Genomic DNA, 18,610 nt, shown 5'->3' with positions numbered 1-18,610 from the left:
CTCTCACTCACTCGACTGCTAACCGCGCTCCCATAAAAAAAAACACACCCGTTACATTTGCGGACCCCTCGTCTCGAACCCGCGACGAGAGCCCGACGAGGGGTCAAGGATGATCGCCTGCTTTGTTTTTGTCCGTGCTGCCACATGTTGCTGCCATCGCTAAACAAAACAGCCTACTGATTGATGCCTTGTGTTTGTGTATGTCCGTGTGCTTCCTCTCCTTTTCTCTCTCTCTCTCTGTGTGCGTGTTTGTAGCTGCTAATGGAAATTTAAAACCCAAAAAAAAAAAATAGTTCGATGAAAATTTCATGGAAAAGTAGAAAATTATTCGCAACCAAGGCTGATGCTAGAATGAGTTGATCAAAACAAAACAAAATCAAATAAGAATAATCGAAAGCGAAAAATTAACGGTGCAAAACGAAAGCAAGAGAAAAGAAAAAGAGAGTACACCTTACTGCTCGACAAGTACTAAATGTGTGTGTGCGTGTGCTCGCTGCGATACAACACCCCAACAACACATTGCGCCTGGATTTCGACAAACCGAGAACAACAAATCACACATACGCGGTACACACACGCGATACCGGAAGCCAACAAGCGTGCGCCGAGTGCGCGTGAGTGTGTGTGAGTGTCAGTGTGCTACCATATTGTGTTTTCTCTCAGCCAACCAGGGCGACCTCTGCGCTGCCCTCGCAATCCCCGTGGATGTGGATAATGATGTGTAAGAATGAAAAATATTATCACCATCTGTAATTGTTTGTAAGATAGTCTTTGGCGAAAATACGGTCCAGAGGAGAAGCCGAAGAAGTTGAATGTATTTTCTGTCTACTCGTTCACCGTTCATTGTTTGATGTGATTAATGTGAACAGAGCAAACGCGAAACATCAACCAGTTCATACGCCCCATTTGCCAAGTAGTCGAGAGCAAACAAAAAAGAAAGTTCTAATAATTTTTTCCCTTTCGTTTATTTTCAAAATCAAAAAAAAAAATGTGCACTGTGAAATGAAACCAAACGAAAATCAATGAAATCAAAATAAAAAATAAAAAAATTAATTGTGTGAAAAATTCTTTACGAAATCGTGTGCGCGTGTGTCTGTTGCGTGAAACCATGGCAACTACAGCGAAGCAGTCCTCCGCTTCGTCGCCTTCGTCGAACGTGCATAGCTTCGCCGAAGGCCAGTCGAACCATCAGCAGGAGGACCTCGACGCGATCGCGAAGCAGATTTCCGATCACGCCGAAGCAATCTACCAGACATGGAAAGCCCGTGGCCTAGCGCCAACTGAAATCCTCAACTGCCAACTGCCGGCGGCGGACGGTGAAAATGCTTTTAGCAAAACCCTGAGCCCTACGACTACTACCTCTTCCGCGTCACCTTTGTCGACCTCGCCGTCGTCGTCTAGCGTAAACCAGAATTCCGCTTCCGGTGTTGCCGAACTGCTAGCGCAAGCACCCGAACTTTCCAACAACAGTCTCGAACAGCTGGTCAGTTCGTTCGTGAACGAAGACAAGGCTCGGATCGCCGCACAGAAACGAGGTGCCGGACGACCGACTTCCGCTGGGTCGGCCATCAAGAGTGTGCTTCAAAAGTTCGAACAAAACGGTGCTCAAAACCTGAACACTTCCCCCATCAATAAACCCAACTACATCCGGCCAGGCAGTAGTGCACCGAACAAAGTGAACAATAACAACAATAACCTTAGTACCCTGAACCAAAACAACGTACCGGACGTCCTGAAGGATACGATCGTTGAAAAGCCCCGTGAAAAGCCGCAGACTCCGGTCAAGCCGGAACACTTGCTGAACCATGTTCCTAGCTGGCCGCTGAAGAATCGTGTAGTGAAATCCACTGGCCAACAGCAACAAAACAGTTCCGACCAAGTCAATCACCACCACATGCCCAGCCCGTCAAGTTCCGGCAGCAGCAGTAGTAGTAACAGTGGCCTTAGTAGCATCGCTGGCGGAACCGGTTTCATCTCGAAGAATACTGCGGAGCTTATGGATGAGGTCTCTCGGGAAGAAGAACGTCTAATCAACGCACTGAAAACGGGAACTGTCCTCAACAGCAACGACCTACTGCCGGAGGTCATAACGTCCACCCTGAGCGAACGGGACGTACCGGACTACGGTTATAGCAGTAACAGTCGGCCCTCCGATATGGTGACCTCATCGACCGTAGTGGCCAACGGTGGCAGCACCAATGGCACCAACGGTACTAGCGCTGGCGCTGGCGCCGACAACAACTCCGGTGCACCAAATGCCGTCGGTGTCAAACACTGGAACGGTGTCCCGATGAAACCGAACCACATACCGATCCTCAGCCTTCACCAAATCCACGAACAGCAGAAGCTGTCGACGAACTTTACCCGCAATGTCGCAACCACAAGACTGCCGAAAGATTTTGGCCGACCGGCGTCGTCGGACGAGAAGAAGGAGTTCCAGGCGAAGACCATTCCTAGCCCGATCCGGCCGTTCCTGTCCCGGGGCTCCGTGGCCGAGCGGGTGCTGATCTTCGAGAAGTGTCCCGAGAAGGCACCGCCTCGGGAGCGACCGAAGGAATCCGTCAAGGTGCAGGTGAGTGCAGTTTACTCTTCTTTTTGTTTTTGCTTTGAAATGTTTCCGGGGGTCGTGGTTAACCTCGAGGTTTGCGCCGGGAGGTGAATGGGTCGTTAACGGAGGTATCTGATTCGGTTTACAACAGGTTAGGTTAGATTACTTTATTAAAGAGACATTCAGCCGTTCGCTGGTTCGACTCTGACCGTACAAACTGAACAGTGTGATCATTTTGAACCTCGACTAGTCACTCTTGGTGAAGGTCGTTTTCGCCACTCCCTCCCTACGTCCCTGATTAGCACTCTATTTGTGTGAAATGCTTACCAACATCCAATTCGCTATTCAAACTTAACAAATTGATCTATGGAATTCAGGATATCCAAATGACCATTCTCAGCTATCAAACCACGTGAAAGCTGCGCATTCCATCGCCCAGCACCGGTCGTCGCTTGTTGACGGCCACCCGCAGGCTGTCGGTCGATCGGTCGTCGGTCGATGATGGGATTTTAAAATCCAAGAAAAATGCATGTGTTTCTGCATTCGTTTGCATTATCTTTTTCTCGACCAACTTTGCTGCCGCACAAGTATGTAAAGGCCTGCCAGCAAGCTCATGTGCACCGGAGATACGAACAAGACACGAAACAGAATTCTATAAGTGTCTAGTTTATGCACAAATTGTGAGAATATTTTATATAGGTGACTTCACATGGCATGACAGCTCGCTAGGCATGCCAACTATTACAAACAATAATAACAGCAGAGGCTCCATTTTACATGACTGAATGCCTCTGGGGGTGCGGGATAAGTACTATTATGGGCTCTCCACGAGTTGCCACCTTCATTCACCGACGACCGACACGGTTTTGGTTCTGGTTGGCCTAGTGCGCGGTTTACTCACAAAACACAGATAGATATGTGGCCGCCCGCCCGCCTTTACCGATTGCTCACCTTCGCGATGCCATGGGATTGTGGTACACACAAAGACACACAGGTGGTGCCACACTGTACTAGGCACATCGAAAGGGATAAGTGTAGCGTACGAACAGATAATACAATTCGTTATTTTTTTACTCTTCGATGTCAGGATGAAATGTAAGATGTACATAAAGTAGTAAGAATAGACTTCTCTGACGTTTGTGAAATGCACAAGTATTAGTGCAGTACTTTGGGTAAATCATAAGTACACTGTGCAAGAAAGCCTTTGAATTTACCCAAAGTTCTGCACTAATACTTGTGCAATTCACAAACGTCAGAGAAGTCTATAAACGAATGATTTACTTCAATTCTTCTGCTATCCAGTATTTTACGATCGCTTATGGCCGCCACAATCTGACTGATTTTCTGGCAGGGAACATAAGATTTGAAGTTTGGGTTGTGTCGTTTGACGTGTAAACGATCAAATTTGAACGTTTACACGACAAACGACACAACCCAAACGTCAAATCATATGTTCCCTACCAAACACTGCAAAAATGCTGGATGGCTTTTTACGTCCCTACTGGAACTATACACCTGCTATCAATTAGCTTGCTATGCCTGTACCATTTTCACATTTGTACTATAGAGCAGTTCCTGGCGATTTTTTTTGAATCGACCTTCTTCTATTAGTTTGAAATTTTGCGTAATTGTTTGTTATGGGCAATAATTCATATTTTTGCTCAAATTTGGCCATTTTAGATCTTGTAAATTAAAAAAAATAAAGTCCTTGGAATTCTGATAGAAATGACGTCTGAGACAAAGTTGTAAACAGCAAAACAATTATTTTGATATCACATCAAAGTGGATGCACTTCAATCGTGTCAAAAATATGGTGTAATACTATTTGCCAAAAAGGACAAAATTTCCATTAATACAGTGTATGAACTGAAATTACTTACTTATGGTCCGACATCCCTCAGGACTGCACCTGCATCACAATGTTACGCCAATTCACTCGGTCCGTGGCTGCTTGTCTCCAATTTCTTGACCGTCCCACACTTCAAAGATCCAGCTCCACTTGGTCTAACCACCTTGCTCGCTGTGCTCCTCTTCGTCTTGTACCGGCCGGATTCGAGGCAAACACCATTTTTGCGGGATTGTTGTCCGGCATTCTTAAAACGTGTCCCACCCACCGGGTTCGCCATAGAGTTGCGCCAGCTCGTGGTTCACCGTGGTTCACATACCCCGCCAAAGATGGTCCTAAGTACTCGTCGTTCGAAAACACCCAGTGCTTGCAGGTCCTCCTCGAGCATCGTCCACGTCTCGTGCCCGTAGAGAACTACCGGTCTTATCAGCGTCTTGTACATGGTACATTTAGTACGGAGGTGAAGTTTACCCGACCTCAGGGTCTTGTGGAGTTCGTAGTAAACACGACTTCCGGCAATAATACGCCGACGAATTTCTCTGCTGCAGTAGTTATCCGACGTCACCAATGATCCGAGGTACACAAATTCATCCACCATCTCGAACTCATCCCCGTCGATTGTCACGCTTCTGCCTATGCGAGCCCTATCCCGCTCGGTTCCACCAGCTAACAGATACTTTGTCTTCGACGTATTCACCTCTAATCCAACCTTCTCTGCCTCACTTTTTAGCCTGGTGTACTGCTCCGCCACGGCCCGAAACGTTCTTCCGACAATGTCCACGTCGTCAGCGAAGCAGCTGAACTGGTTGGACTTATTGAAGATCGTGCTCCGCATGTTAAAGCCCACACGTTTCACAACACCTTCTAGCGCAATGTTGAACAAGAGGCAGGAAATACCATCGCCTTGTCGAAGTCCTTTGCGAGTTTCAAACGAGTCCGATAACGCACCCGATATCTTCACGCAGCACTGTACACCATCCATCGTAGCCCTGATCAGTCTGGTCAGCTTCCCGGGAAAACCGTACTCGTCCATAATCTTCCATAGCTCTTCACGGTCAATAGTATCATAGGCGGCCTTGAAATCGATGAATAGGTGGTGCGTAGGGACTTGATATTCACGACACTTTTGGAGGATCTGCCGCAACGTAAAGATTTGGTCCGTTGTCGATCGCCCGTCCACAAAACCGGCTTGTTAACTTCCCACAAATCTGCTTGCTAGCGGCCATAAACGGCGAAAGACGATCTGGGAAAGCACTTTGTAGGCCGCGTTAAGAGTAGTGATCGCCCGATAGTTCTCACATTCTAGTTTGTCGCCTTTTTTATATACTGGGCATATTACTCCCTCTTTCCACTCCTCCGGTAGCTGTTCTGTATCCCAGATCCTGACAATCAGTCGGGCAGACAAGTGGCCAACTTATCCGGGCCCATTTTGATAAGTTCCGCTCCGATACCATCTTTCCCAGCTGCTTTGTTGTTCTTAAGCTGTCGCCTCTGCGCCGTTCAGATGTTCATCGTAGTGCTGCTTCCACCTTTCAATCACCTCACGTTCGTCCGTTAAGATACCCCCTTCCTTATCCCGACACATTTCGGCTCGCGGCACAAAGCATTGGCAGGATGCGTTGAGTTTCTTGTAGAACTTGCGTGTTTCTTGAGATCGATACAGCTGCTCCATTTCTTCACACGCCAGCTCTTCCAGGCGGCGCTTCTTATCCCAGAAAAGATGGGCTTGCTGTCTTCACTATTGTTTATATCGCTCCACATTATGACGGGTTCCTTGCTGCAGCATCACCGCCCGCGTTGCGTTCTTCTCGTCCAAAACCGTCTGACACTCTTCGTCGAACCAATCGTTCCGTCGATTCCGCTCCACGAACCCAACGGTGCCTTCACGTTGCTCCAGCAGTCCTCACGAGGGGCTTCGGTAAGCTCTCCCTCATCCGGCAATGCTGCGTCGAGGCATTGCACGTACTCAGTTGCGACTTCGGGCAGCTCCAGATTGTACCGTGGCACTGTTGTTGGCAACGGAAAGTTTTTGGCGCACCTTGACCATCAGAAGGTAGTGGTCCAAATCGATATTTGCGCCGCGATAGGTCCTGACGTCGATAATGTCCGAGAAGTGCCTTCCGTCGATCAAAACGTGGTCGATTTGTGATTCTGTCTGCTGTGATGATCTCCAGGTGTACCGATATGGGAGGCTATGCTGGAAGTAGGTACTACGTATGGCCATGTTCTTAGAGGCGGCATTCGTTAGCTGGTGAGCGCTGAACTTTCCTATAACCGGTCTGAATTCCTCCTCCTGGCCGACCTGAGCATTAAGATCACCGATGACGATTTTGACGTCATGGCTTGGGCAGCTGTCGTATTCCCGTTCCGGCTGCACGTAAAAAGCGTGTTTATCGTCATCGTCACTTGCTAAGTGAGGGCTGTGCACGTTGATTATGCTGACATTGAAGAAACGACCTTTGATCCTCAACTTGCACATTCTGCTATCGATTGGCCACCACCTAATCACGCGCTTCTGCATTTCGCCCATCACGATGAAAGCTGTACCCAGCTCATGTGTATTACCGCAGCTCTGGTAGATGGTATACAACGATCCCTTCCAGCAAACCTCCTGCAGCGCTACGATGTCGAACTTGCGGACCCTCAATAAATCGGAAAGAATGCGGGTACTTCCCACACTACTTGCTTGCTTCCTGTACTTTTGTTTCTGTACAATTTGATCCGCTCAGTTTCCAATGATAGCTCTTCCTTAGCTTCACGGATCATTTTTTCGCGCTTAGTTCGGGAAATCTCATTTCCTTGATAATCTCGACGTCAGACATTACTCCATAAGACAACTTTAAGCCTTTTTGTGAACGAGTGTTTTCGCTCACAACCTTTGGCAAGCTCAAAATATCCGAAGATGTTCGGGGCAAGGGTGGAGAAGCTTCGATCACAACTGGATCAATGATATTTAAAGGGTGATACGGTCAAAATTTGGTCAAGGGAAAACGCGTGTAAATCGGTGAAATCGTTTATTTAAAAAATCAAATTAAATTTCTTTTTCAAGTTCAATTAGTATAAAATTCAGGAAAAATATTCAGTTAGCCTTCCGCTTTTCCAAATCCGAAAAGCCGGGCCTTACGCTTGACCCCTGCCATCAGATTTTGTACAGCCACCTTGTCCACCTTCTTCGCCGCAGAAAGCCAGTTTGCCTTGAACTGCTGCTCGCCCTTAGCAGTTTTTTTGGTCTTCTTTAGGTTCCGCTTGACAATAGCCCAGTATTTCTCAATTGGGCGGAGCTCTGGCGTGTTGGGAGGGTTCTTGTCCTTGGGAACCACCTGCACGTTGTTGGCGGCGTACCACTCCATGGCCTTTTTACCGTAATGGCAAGATGCCAAATCCGGCCAAAACAGTACGGAATAACCGTGTTTCTTCAGGAAAGGCAGCAGACGTTTATTCAAACACTCTTTCACGTAAATTTCTTGGTTGACAGTCCCGGAAGCTATGAAAATGCTGCTTTTCAAGCCACAGGTACAGATGGCTTGCCAAACCAGATATTTTTTTGCGAACTTTGACAGTTTCATGTGCTTGAAAACATCTGCTACCTTTCCCCTTCCTTTTGCCGTATAAAACTCCTGTCCCGGAAGCTGCTTGTAGTCGGCTTTGACGTAGGTTTCGTCGTCCATTACCACGCAGTCAAACTTCGTCAGCATCGTCGTGTACAGCCTCCGGGATCGCGCTTTGGCCGTCGTATTTTGTTTATCATCGCGATTTGGAGTCACTACCTTCTTGTAAGTCGATAGTCCGGCTCGTTTTTTGGCTCGATGCACGGTTGTAGACGATACACCCAGCTTATTTGCGGCATCTCGGAGAGAGAGGTTAGGGTTTCGCTTGAAACTACCGGCAACTCTCTTTGTCGTCTCAGCGGCTTCCGGTTTTCGATTTCCCCCCGATCCAGACTTCCTGGCTGTCGACAAACGTTCCCCAAACACTTTAATTACATTTGTAACGGTTGATTTGGCAACTTTTAGCGATTTTGCCAACTTTGCGTGCGAGTAGCTCGGATTTTCGCGATGCGCGAGCAAAATTTTGATACGCTGCTCTTCTTGCTTGGACGGCATTTTGACAACTGAAGAGTGAATTCCAAAATCAAAATAGGAGCAATATTCTACACACACACACCTTCAAAATGAGGGGTGTTCAGGTTTTTTAAATGCAAAATTGAAAGCAATACGTCAAGTTGATATTGACCAAATTTTGACCGTATCACCCTTTAGTTGCTGTTTCATAATAAGTACATTTACCAGTTTGGGATGGATCGTTAACCTTGAGATGAATCCGAAGTTTATCAATCGATTCGCGAGCTTTGGACACAAGCTTCCCAGTTTGTTGGCAAACAGAATCACTTGTCGTGATGCTTGACGGTACATTCTCCCAGTCGGAATCGAATTCAAACGAATTGTTCGGCAACTGTTGACGTTGGTCACTTTCTACAGATAACAGCTGATAATCAAAGCTTGTCGATGGTTCTTCTTCGGACGTTGATCTTCCATTAATTTTGTTGATTGGCTCGGTGACACAGACTGGCTCCTTGAACCCTGACAAATTCATAACAGACTCGTGTAGGTTGTTGTTCGGATCAGTCTGCGGGATGTCTTCGGCTAGTTGAGGAAAAGCTTGACATTCGTCCAAACCATTCTCAAATCTCCCAGTTTCCAATGATGATTCAGGGGGCTTCTTCTTCTTCTTATTCGCATTTTAAGCATATTGCTTAGCGCATATTAGTTTATTGTGTGCTCTCAACTTAGTGTTCTAAATGCACTTCCACAGTTATTAATTGAGAGCTTTCGATGCCAATACCAATGCATGAATTTGTATATTGTGTGGCAAGCACAATGATACTCTATGTCCAGGGAAGTCGAGAAAATTTTCAACCCGAAAGATTCCCTCGACCGGACCGGGAATCGAACCCGCCGCCTCCGGCTTGGTAATACCGGGCCTTGACTGACTAGGCTATGAGGCCTGGGGGCTGCAAGATGTTTCTTGTTAAACGAGATCTATCCATGTTCTTGAAGCCAAATGGTTGAAGACCTGTTGATCGCCATCCATTGACGATGGTTTCTTTTTGAATGACAGCATCATTTGTCTGCTTAAGCAGCTTCAAAAATTCAACTTCATTGAAAATTTTCTCTGTATTGTCACATTTCCACTTCTGGAACAGCTCGGTGTATTTTGCTTTCAGCGGGCCAAACACAGCAACATCTAGGACTTGGAGAATATGCGTTGAATTGGGATACAGCACCACTAGCTTCACGTCATTCTCGTAGCACCAGCTATACAGCTTCAACGAACGGTGACCAGAGTACCCATCCACGACGAGCACAATTGGACGCTGAATTCCCATTTCAATCCAACGAGGGTTCAAATGCTGCGTGACAAAGAAATAAAAAGCGTCTCCTATCATCCAACCGGATTACACTTTCTTTGGCACTGGATTCACAACGTTGTTGGTTTCGTCCAGTTTCCACCATGAAGCTGGCCGATCCAGGAGGTACAACATTTGTCCTTGCTCGAACTGGCTATAAACGTGCTCGAAAAATCGTTCAAGTCGGTCAGCGGTCAACCCCACGGATGCTCTTCCAAGTGCTTCTGGTGTCCGCTTTGAGATTTCAGGATGTCTCCGTAAAAATTGTTCAGCCATCCTGTCGATGGTATTCCTCTTTTGAAAGTGCTTGAATGCCCTTGAAGGGATGTAAGTTCGGAAGCTGCTTCAAGTATCTCCTTTGTGGTTTTGGGACATCCGGGCGCTGCGCACAGAAGAATCCAATCGGCCAGCTGCTGCTCAACGAATTCAACGAAAAAAGCTACAAGGGACAGCCCTATGGGGTTGTACGCAATGGCGACGTAAGACTACGTGGTCTTATATAATAAATCTTATTTGTTAACTGCAGCAGGAGCTCGTGTTAGCTCACAGAAACGCACGAAGAGCTACTGATTCCGATCAATAGCGGTGCGGCTTCTTCCTCCTTCTAGGGATGCTCATGTGGGCTGCAGCTCGCTGCTTGCAGGCAGCTTTTCGTTGTGTACTGGAGAACAATGTTCAACGCCACGTGCCGAAAGCACTGCTGCTACTGATGCCGACGACCGGACATCACCACACACGATAATTGGAACTGAATCCGATTAGCGGTTGAGTTCAGCCTTGATCGCTAGCTGCTTGCGGGGAGCCTTTCGTTGTGTACCGGAGAACACCACCACTTGAAAAAACACCTCTTGGTGAGACCGGATGCAATTTAACTTTGAAATCTGTGTTAAGGAAATCGCTTTTCGCAGGCAATCGGTGATAATTTTAACTATCATAGCAACAGTTGCACATTCGTGCATTTTTCAATAGTGACATTTTTTAAAAATGATAAAGTCTTGAATTTCACAGATGCGTAGGAATATTTCTGATCGATTGGTGATAAAATTATTGAAATTGGTCCAGGGGCAGCTGAATTATTAACGTTCAAAATCTTTCATAATTTTGTTACATGTTCCATTTACGGTTTTCACAAAGTTTACCCCCATGTAGAAATCTTGGACGTAAAGGGTGATACGGTCAAAATTTGGTCAAGGGAAAACGCGTGTAAATCGGTGAAATCGTTTATTTAAAAAATCAAACTAAATTTCTTTTTCAAGTTCAATTAGTATACAATTCAGGAAAAATATTCAGTTAGGCTTCCGCTTTTCCAAATCCGAATTGCCGGGCCTTACGCTTGACCCCTGCCATCAGATTTTGTACAGCCACCTTGTCCACCTTCTTCGCCGCAGAAAGCCAGTTTGCCTTGAACTGCTGCTCGCCCTTAGCAGTTTTTTTGGTCTTCTTTAGGTTCCGCTTGACAATAGCCCAGTATTTCTCAATTGGGCGGAGCTCTGGCGTGTTGGGAGGGTTCTTGTCCTTGGGAACCACCTGCACGTTGTTGGCGGCGTACCACTCCATGGCCTTTTTACCGTAATGGCAAGATGCCAAATCCGGCCAAAACAGTACGGAACAACCGTGTTTCTTCAGGAAAGGCAGCAGACGTTTATTCAAACACTCTTTCACGTAAATTTCTTGGTTGACAGTCCCGGAAGCTATGAAAATGCTGCTTTTCAAGCCACAGGTACAGATGGCTTGCCAAACCAGATATTTCTTTGCGAACTTTGACAGTTTCATGTGCTTGAAAACATCTGCTACCTTTCCCCTTCCTTTTGCCGTATAAAACTCCTGTCCCGGAAGCTGCTTGTAGTCGGCTTTGACGTAGGTTTCGTCGTCCATTACCACGCAGTCAAACTTCGTCAGCATCGTCGTGTACAGCCTCCGGGATCGCGCTTTGGCCGTCGTATTTTGTTTATCATCGCGATTTGGAGTCACTACCTTCTTGTAAGTCGATAGTCCGGCTCGTTTTTTGGCTCGATGCACGGTTGTAGACGATACACCCAGCTTATTTGCGGCATCTCGGAGAGAGAGGTTAGGGTTTCGCTTGAAACTACCGGCAACTCTCTTTGTCGTCTCAGCGGCTTCCGGTTTTCGATTTCCCCCCGATCCAGACTTCCTGGCTGTCGACAAACGTTCCTTAAACACTTTAATTACATTTGTAACGGTTGATTTGGCAACTTTTAGCGATTTTGCCAACTTTGCGTGCGAGTAGCTCGGATTTTCGCGATGCGCGAGCAAAATTTTGATACGCTGCTCTTCTTGCTTGGACGGCATTTTGACAACTGAAGAGTGAATTCAAAAATCAAAATAGGAGCAACATTCTACACACACACACACACCTTCAAAATGAGGGGTGTTCAGGTTTTTTAAATGCAAAATTGAAAGAAATACGTCAAGTTGATATTGACCAAATTTTGACCGTATCACCCTTTAGTCCTACGGCAAAAAGCCAAGTCATCTTTTAATTGTATACATAGTTGTGCACGGAAAAAGGAGCAGCAGATGTGTTGGTGTTCATATGTCCGCTCATAGAATAAGAATTATGTCCATATAGAATTTGATGCACTACACCGCCGAAAGCTTTACAGACGCTCTGGAAAAGGCGAGAAAATATTCAATACTAGTTTCAATACATAATGCAGCAAATATGAAAAAACTACATGCTATCGTAGCAAGTTTAATTGCGAACTACGCCACTAGAGGCGCTTCAATTTAATATTACTTATAAGGGGTGTTATATATCTCGTAATCATGGCCATATGGAAAGTTGCCGTCTTGAGCAAAGTTGTTAGGGTGACCAAGTCCTTTCGGGCAGTGGTTATACTAGTTCAGAACTCTCTCACTACATGACGCTAGTGTGCATGCGAACTTCCTGAATATGATATGTCTGGAAAGCGTGCCCATATAGGATGTTGCTGTTTTTTCGAAACAGGGGTGACGTATAGAGGTTAAAAATCGAAACTGCACACCATTTTGGAATCCCAGATGGCGGCCATCGGTTTTAGAAGTACTGTAAAATACCCTACAATATGGGTATTTCCGGAACGGGGACGACGTGTAGAGGTCTAAAGTCGATGTTGGATGCCATTTAGGAATCCAAGATGGCAGCCATCGGTTTCAGAAAATCTGTCAAATACTCTTCTATATGGATATTTCCGGAACGGGGACGACGTGTAGAGCAGTGTTGCGTGCTGTCAACAATGTAAATTGACGTAAGATATTGGCCTAGCACTGAATTTCACTTTCGACACTGATATTCTTGGTAAGCATAATATCGATAAGGCTTTGATGGCTTATGAATATCACTAAGGAAAATTTGAATCTTACTTTTATCTCAATAAATCAACTTTTTGAATTACCGTTGGAATGTTTTAATATTACTGATGAGTTTTCAAAAGATCGTATATCAATGGTCCCTTTACGGTGTCAATGTTATTTGCGCACTGACATTGAGGCGAATGATATTGATATTCTAACGTTGTGAACTGTTCTGATATCAGGTGGCTAGTGAAATTCAGCATTTTGTAGGTATTGATATTGTTATTTTGCAGCACTTAGATTCCAATTTTACCTCTACACGTCGTCCCCGTTCCGGAAACACCCATATTGAAGGGTATTTTACAGTTTTTCTAAAGCAACATCTGTTTCCAAAATGGCGTTCAGCATCCATTTTCAGCCTCTACACGTCACCACTGTTCCGAAAATGCTCACATTGCACAGCAACATACTATACCAGGTAAGCTTCGAAATATAGAATATTCAGAATGTTCGCATGCACGCTAACGTCACGTAGTGAGAGAGTTCCAAATTAATATAGCTGATATATTCTATGTTGGACGCAAATTCCATAAATTATAGCGTCCGCTATAAGTAATATGAAAGTGAAGCGCCTCTTGCGGCGTGATTCCCAATTAAACCTAGATCCAATGGCACAAGCTTGTTGGTCTAACCCAGTTCGACGACTTTGTGCAGCTTTATTTATTGAAACCAGGGCTGGTAGCAGGTCACTTTTTAGTGGCTTGGTCACTATTTTTAAGCCAGTCACTAAAAATTCACTTTTTACACCATAAAGTCTCTTAAGTCACTATTTTTCTAAAAATAGTCACTAAAATCACTTTTTCTTATGAATATACGGTGTAAAAAATATAATTAAAATGTTTATATTGAGTACCTTGCACTAAGGAAGTCTACAGTAGTTATGACGAAATATGCATATCTGTCAAAAAATAAACAATCACGGCGAATGAGAACGACTCAAATTTAAGTTTAGTTCACTCATAATCGCCAAAAGTGCAGGAACTCAGCGATGAGTAAATTTGCCTCATGTTTTCCTAGGTTTTTCCAGGATCTCCAGGGAAAAATTCCCGAATTTGAGAAAAGTAAAGATTGGATTCACTCACACGAGACTGAATAAAATTTTCGTCAATTTCCTCATTTTCCGGCAGATTTTTTAGGTTTTCAACAGGAAACCACGAGACAAATATTACTCATTGCTGAGTTCCTGCACTTTTGGCGATTTTGAGTGAACTAAACTCAAATTTGGGTCGTTCTCATTCGCCGTGATTATAACCAGACAAATTCAAGGAATTTTGAAACACCGGGAAACAAACTTGGAAAAGTTTGGAATTTCGAGATCAAATCGGGGAAAATTAACTTCGTTTTCTCGAAAATAAATTCTGCACCTTGGAAACTTTTCAAGGATATTGGTCTGTGCCAGATCAATGAAAATTCCAAAGGAAATTTGAAGTAAATATCTAAGGAATTCTACGGACGATACCAAGCCATTTCAGAGAAAAATGCGAAATTCAGCTCCAAAACAATTTTTGGGAGAATTCCAAGATAATTGAGAAACGAGCGCCAGGTGAATTGTAACGAGAGTTCTGAAAAGAATTCTATGACGATTGGATGAGGATTCTTGGTCCAAATACTAATAAGTTTTTAAAATAAGTTCTAATAAATTATTTAAGCAAATCTCGTGAACTCCAAAGGTCTCCAAACTCAGCGAATAGTAAAGGAATTCTGGGGCAATTTCTGAGGCTGATTCCAAGAGAATCCGAAGGAATTCGAATGAAATTCCAAGAAGAATTCCAATAGAATCAAAATGGAACTGTGAGAAGAGTTCCAAGAGTATTCTGAGATGGAATTTTTGTTGAAAATCTAAACTTTAAACATAATACGAATTCAGGGTCCAAGATCATTCAGAACAGAAATTTAAGACATGTCTGAGGTTAATTGCGTGCGAATTCTAAGGAGACTTCAAGTAAATTAATGATTCTAAAAAAGTTCTTGAGAACATTGCGATGAATTTCTGTAAAAATTTCTTAGCGAATAATCAAGGTTAACTTACCTAGATACATAGAAATTTTTAAGATTTCGAACGCAGAAACAAATTCAAAATCTACGAAAAATACTACAGTTGTAATAATGATCTATTTAACCATTTTTAACCTAGTGGCTTCATTGGTTTATACATTAGTTTAAATGTATGTCGCACAACCAGTAAAATTTACAAAGCTCCAGGAAAACCCGGAAAATTTTAAAATTGGTATTTTCTGGTCATCATGTAAAATGTAATCAAAAAAAATTTATTCAAATCGGCCTGTTGGCCTATGGATCTAAGATTCGACCCATCTCTAAAAATCTGCTATTTATCAATTTTATCTAGATGAACGCGTCATTGGGACAGTACTTATGGATATTTTTGGTCGGTATTGAAAATTTAGTCGATTGTTGAATTTATGTATGGGCCCAAATTAGGGGCATTTAGGCCGACATTACATCCATGTCTCCTAATTAGAGGAATTTATGGAAATGTAATTTTAGGTTCCATGACAAACCGTATTTGAATTTCTGAGTTACCATAGTTATTATTTATAAGTCACTATTTGGTCGCTATTTTCGTAATTTTAGTCATTATTGCTACTATTATATCGCATCAGCACTACCAGCCCTGTGAAACTAATGAGATTTCAATTGAATAAAAGCGACAACATATCAAGAAGACTGGCAACTATTCCATTTTCACAAACGACCGTTATGACGCACAATTAAAGGTAAATGCTCCGAACGAATTGGATAGCTTCCATCCTCACAGAAAGGTTTGTGTATTTGCTCATTTTTCTATGCGTTGTTTCCACCTTCGCTCGAGCGCAGCGCTACTGTGTCTGTTGCTTGGATTCAGGCCAAGTTACCAGTCTTTTTGATATGTCATTTACCCAGACAGAATTTAAAATTCTCCCGCAAATCCGGATCATAACCAAATTTGCTCAGTTGTTGACGACGTCAATACGTATCGAAAGAGCAGAAGGCCATTTCTTTTGAATGGCTTAAGATTTTAACGATCGTCGGTCCTAGTGGTTTGTTATGATGAGATGTACGGAGTTCGATGGCCTAGTAGTGACCATTTTTGTTAACTGAGCGAAGATCGTGCGTTAAATTCCAGACTTCTTCACATAAAAGTGTTGCGAGGGTCCGGGCGGGATTGAACGATAATGACAGCGATTTGAGCGGACGCTCGTTCATAATTGTTAAATGATATAAGGGGCTTGCTGGCCTAGTGGAAACCATTTGTGCTTACTAAGCAAAAGATCGTGGGTTCCAACGCTAATTTTAGATGAAATCGGCAGTACCTATTATGTTCGAGTCTCAAACCTCTTATTTTGCCAATTTCACGAAAATTATTCACCTTTCTACGCAGGAAACATCCTGCCTCTGTCCGGTAAGGTATGTGTCTTCCAATATCTCTATTATTTATGAACGTAAGGTGGAGGCACGCTCTTTCATTTGTACACCAACAGCCTCGATGGTGAGCCCCGGTGACCTAGTGTGGGAAAATCTCGCAACTCGTCGCCGTCAAACGTGCCCCTTTTGGCCAAAGATCCTATTTGAACAAAGAAAGCATTAATTAATCGTAGTCGTCGTAGTCGTCGTCGACGACGAAGTGATGGTGTTAATGTTGGATGAAATACCTATTTGTGAGCTTCAAAAACCAATCTAAAACCCTGCTGTACTGTACTGTGTAATAATGTGTAAGTTGGTATACAATTAGTGGGTCGTGTTCCGGCTTTAGCTTGGCGGGATAGATTCAGGGCGTTCTAATGACACGTTATGGGAATTTGACGGTGTTAAGGTGGCATTCGTGTGTTGAGAGTGATCGTCAAGATGATGATCTTGACGGTGCGACGAACCGGTTCATCGAGACGTGTTGAAGAGGACTCTCGTGATGGTGTTCTGCCAAGTCGAGAGTATACGAGTTGACGGGTTAAATAAGTGGAATGCTTGCGCGCGCATAATCGCATCGGTGTTTGGAGAGTTTGGTTCCCATCATTTAATTTGAAAATCATGCTCAAAACGTATGTAGGAAATATTAATTCTGGAGATAAACGGCATTCCAGAAGAGAGAAAATATCACACTTAGCGCATAGTAGCTTAAATAGGTCGTACAAAATGATTTCATCAATTTAGCAAGAATTTAAAATGCATTTTAACTGATTAAAAGGATAGATAAACCTAACACCCCACTCTCAGTTTTGCGACAAACATTTGCATTTCAACCCGAGTTCGATAAACAAACAAAGTGCATTCATGTGGCACATCTGGCATAAACATTCGCCCGAGGCACTGTTCGTTGAGTTGTTCCCCTTCGACGAGTACGCTGCTCAGCCATTATCCAGCTGATTACACCAATTGTTGTTGTTGTTGTTGCTGTTGTCCGTGGTAGTTGTGGTGGTAGTGGAGGCGGCATTCATCGTTTCTATCATCCGACCGACCGACGGACGATTGGACTTATTAGCATTATTAGCAGAGCGCTTCTCTCGATTGGCTCGGTTCAGATGATCCGTGGCTGAGCGAGTGCTTCTACAATGCACATTTTCCACACGGCCGATGAACGTAACTCGGAGATTGAGTAAAATTGTGTTGCTATCTCTTTTGTACTCAGTTTCGTAAAAAGAGCTCTGAGTAACTCCACTTTTTACGAAGCTGAGTCAAATTTCCTTGAGAAAAAAAAGAGATGGCAATACAATTTTACTCAGTCTCTGAGTTGCTTTCATCGGCCGGGTATGCCAGAAAGTTTGAATAAGAAAAACCACAAATGCATCAGCAGCAGCAGTTGCGGGTGATGGTCAAGTGCGGCACCCGGGCCGATTCAATCGGCGCATTCTGTGCAATAAAAGATGTAAACAAAAGTGTTAAAAGCGCGGTGGTGGAAAAAAAAAATGTGAAAAAAGCCGCAGCCTCTGCCGCACGCGAAATTGTTTGTTTGTTTCATTTAAAGATTTTTTTCTTTTTCGCTGCATTGCTACTCGGTTGAACAAAACATAAGAAGAAAATAATTCGCCGCGCAATGGTGATCGAATAGAGAGCAATGCAAAACGACGGATAATGAAGCGTGTAAAGAAGCCGCCGCAGCGCGATCTATTTCCCGTGCTGATGTTTTGAATGAGCTCTTTTTAGCAATCAATAAAATTTTAATTCTTATTTGGAGTTTATATAGGCGTAAACATTCACGAGTTTTACAAGCAGGCTGATGTGTAGAAAATTTGAAAGATATTAGAAGTAGGAACTAATAACCCCGAAACTTCAAGGGTGCCTTAACGGTAACCTTAGTTCAATGGGTCAAAACTCAATGATTCAGAAGCACAAACATTCAAAGATTCAGAGTCCAGATAACCATGAAGTAGGAGAATGGCTCAGAATATTCATGGGATCATAATATGCACACACCACTACACTGTGACTTCCTTGGGATGCTTCCGTAGTGCCTGCTTCATAA

General features: G+C 44.0%; 1 protein-coding gene across 10 annotated transcripts in view; it reads left to right on the top strand.

The window, feature by feature from the left end:
* The window catches only part of LOC135704758 (uncharacterized), a 220,012-nt gene that overhangs the window by 86,424 nt on the left and 114,978 nt on the right, over positions 1-18,610 (top strand). For 8 of the 10 annotated variants that reach the window (XR_010517806.1, XR_010517805.1, XM_065226255.1 and 5 more), the window contains one exon: positions 1,122-2,572. Coding sequence is in view for 8 of the 10 variants with exons in the window: in XM_065226255.1 (XP_065082327.1) it covers positions 1,122-2,572 (1,451 nt within the window). In the remaining 2 variants the exon portion in view is untranslated. Of the gene's footprint in view, positions 1-293; positions 722-1,121; positions 2,573-18,610 lie in introns of all 10 variants that reach the window. The other 2 variants (XM_065226252.1, XM_065226251.1) reach the window with 1 other exon arrangement.

This window comes from Ochlerotatus camptorhynchus, unplaced genomic scaffold, assembly GCF_037179485.1.
Source record: "Ochlerotatus camptorhynchus isolate MF236.1 unplaced genomic scaffold, CSIRO-AGI_Acam_v1.1 ptg000247l, whole genome shotgun sequence".
Taxonomy (NCBI): Eukaryota; Metazoa; Arthropoda; class Insecta; order Diptera; family Culicidae; genus Ochlerotatus; species Ochlerotatus camptorhynchus.
This window is presented reverse-complemented; position numbering and strand designations above follow the sequence as displayed.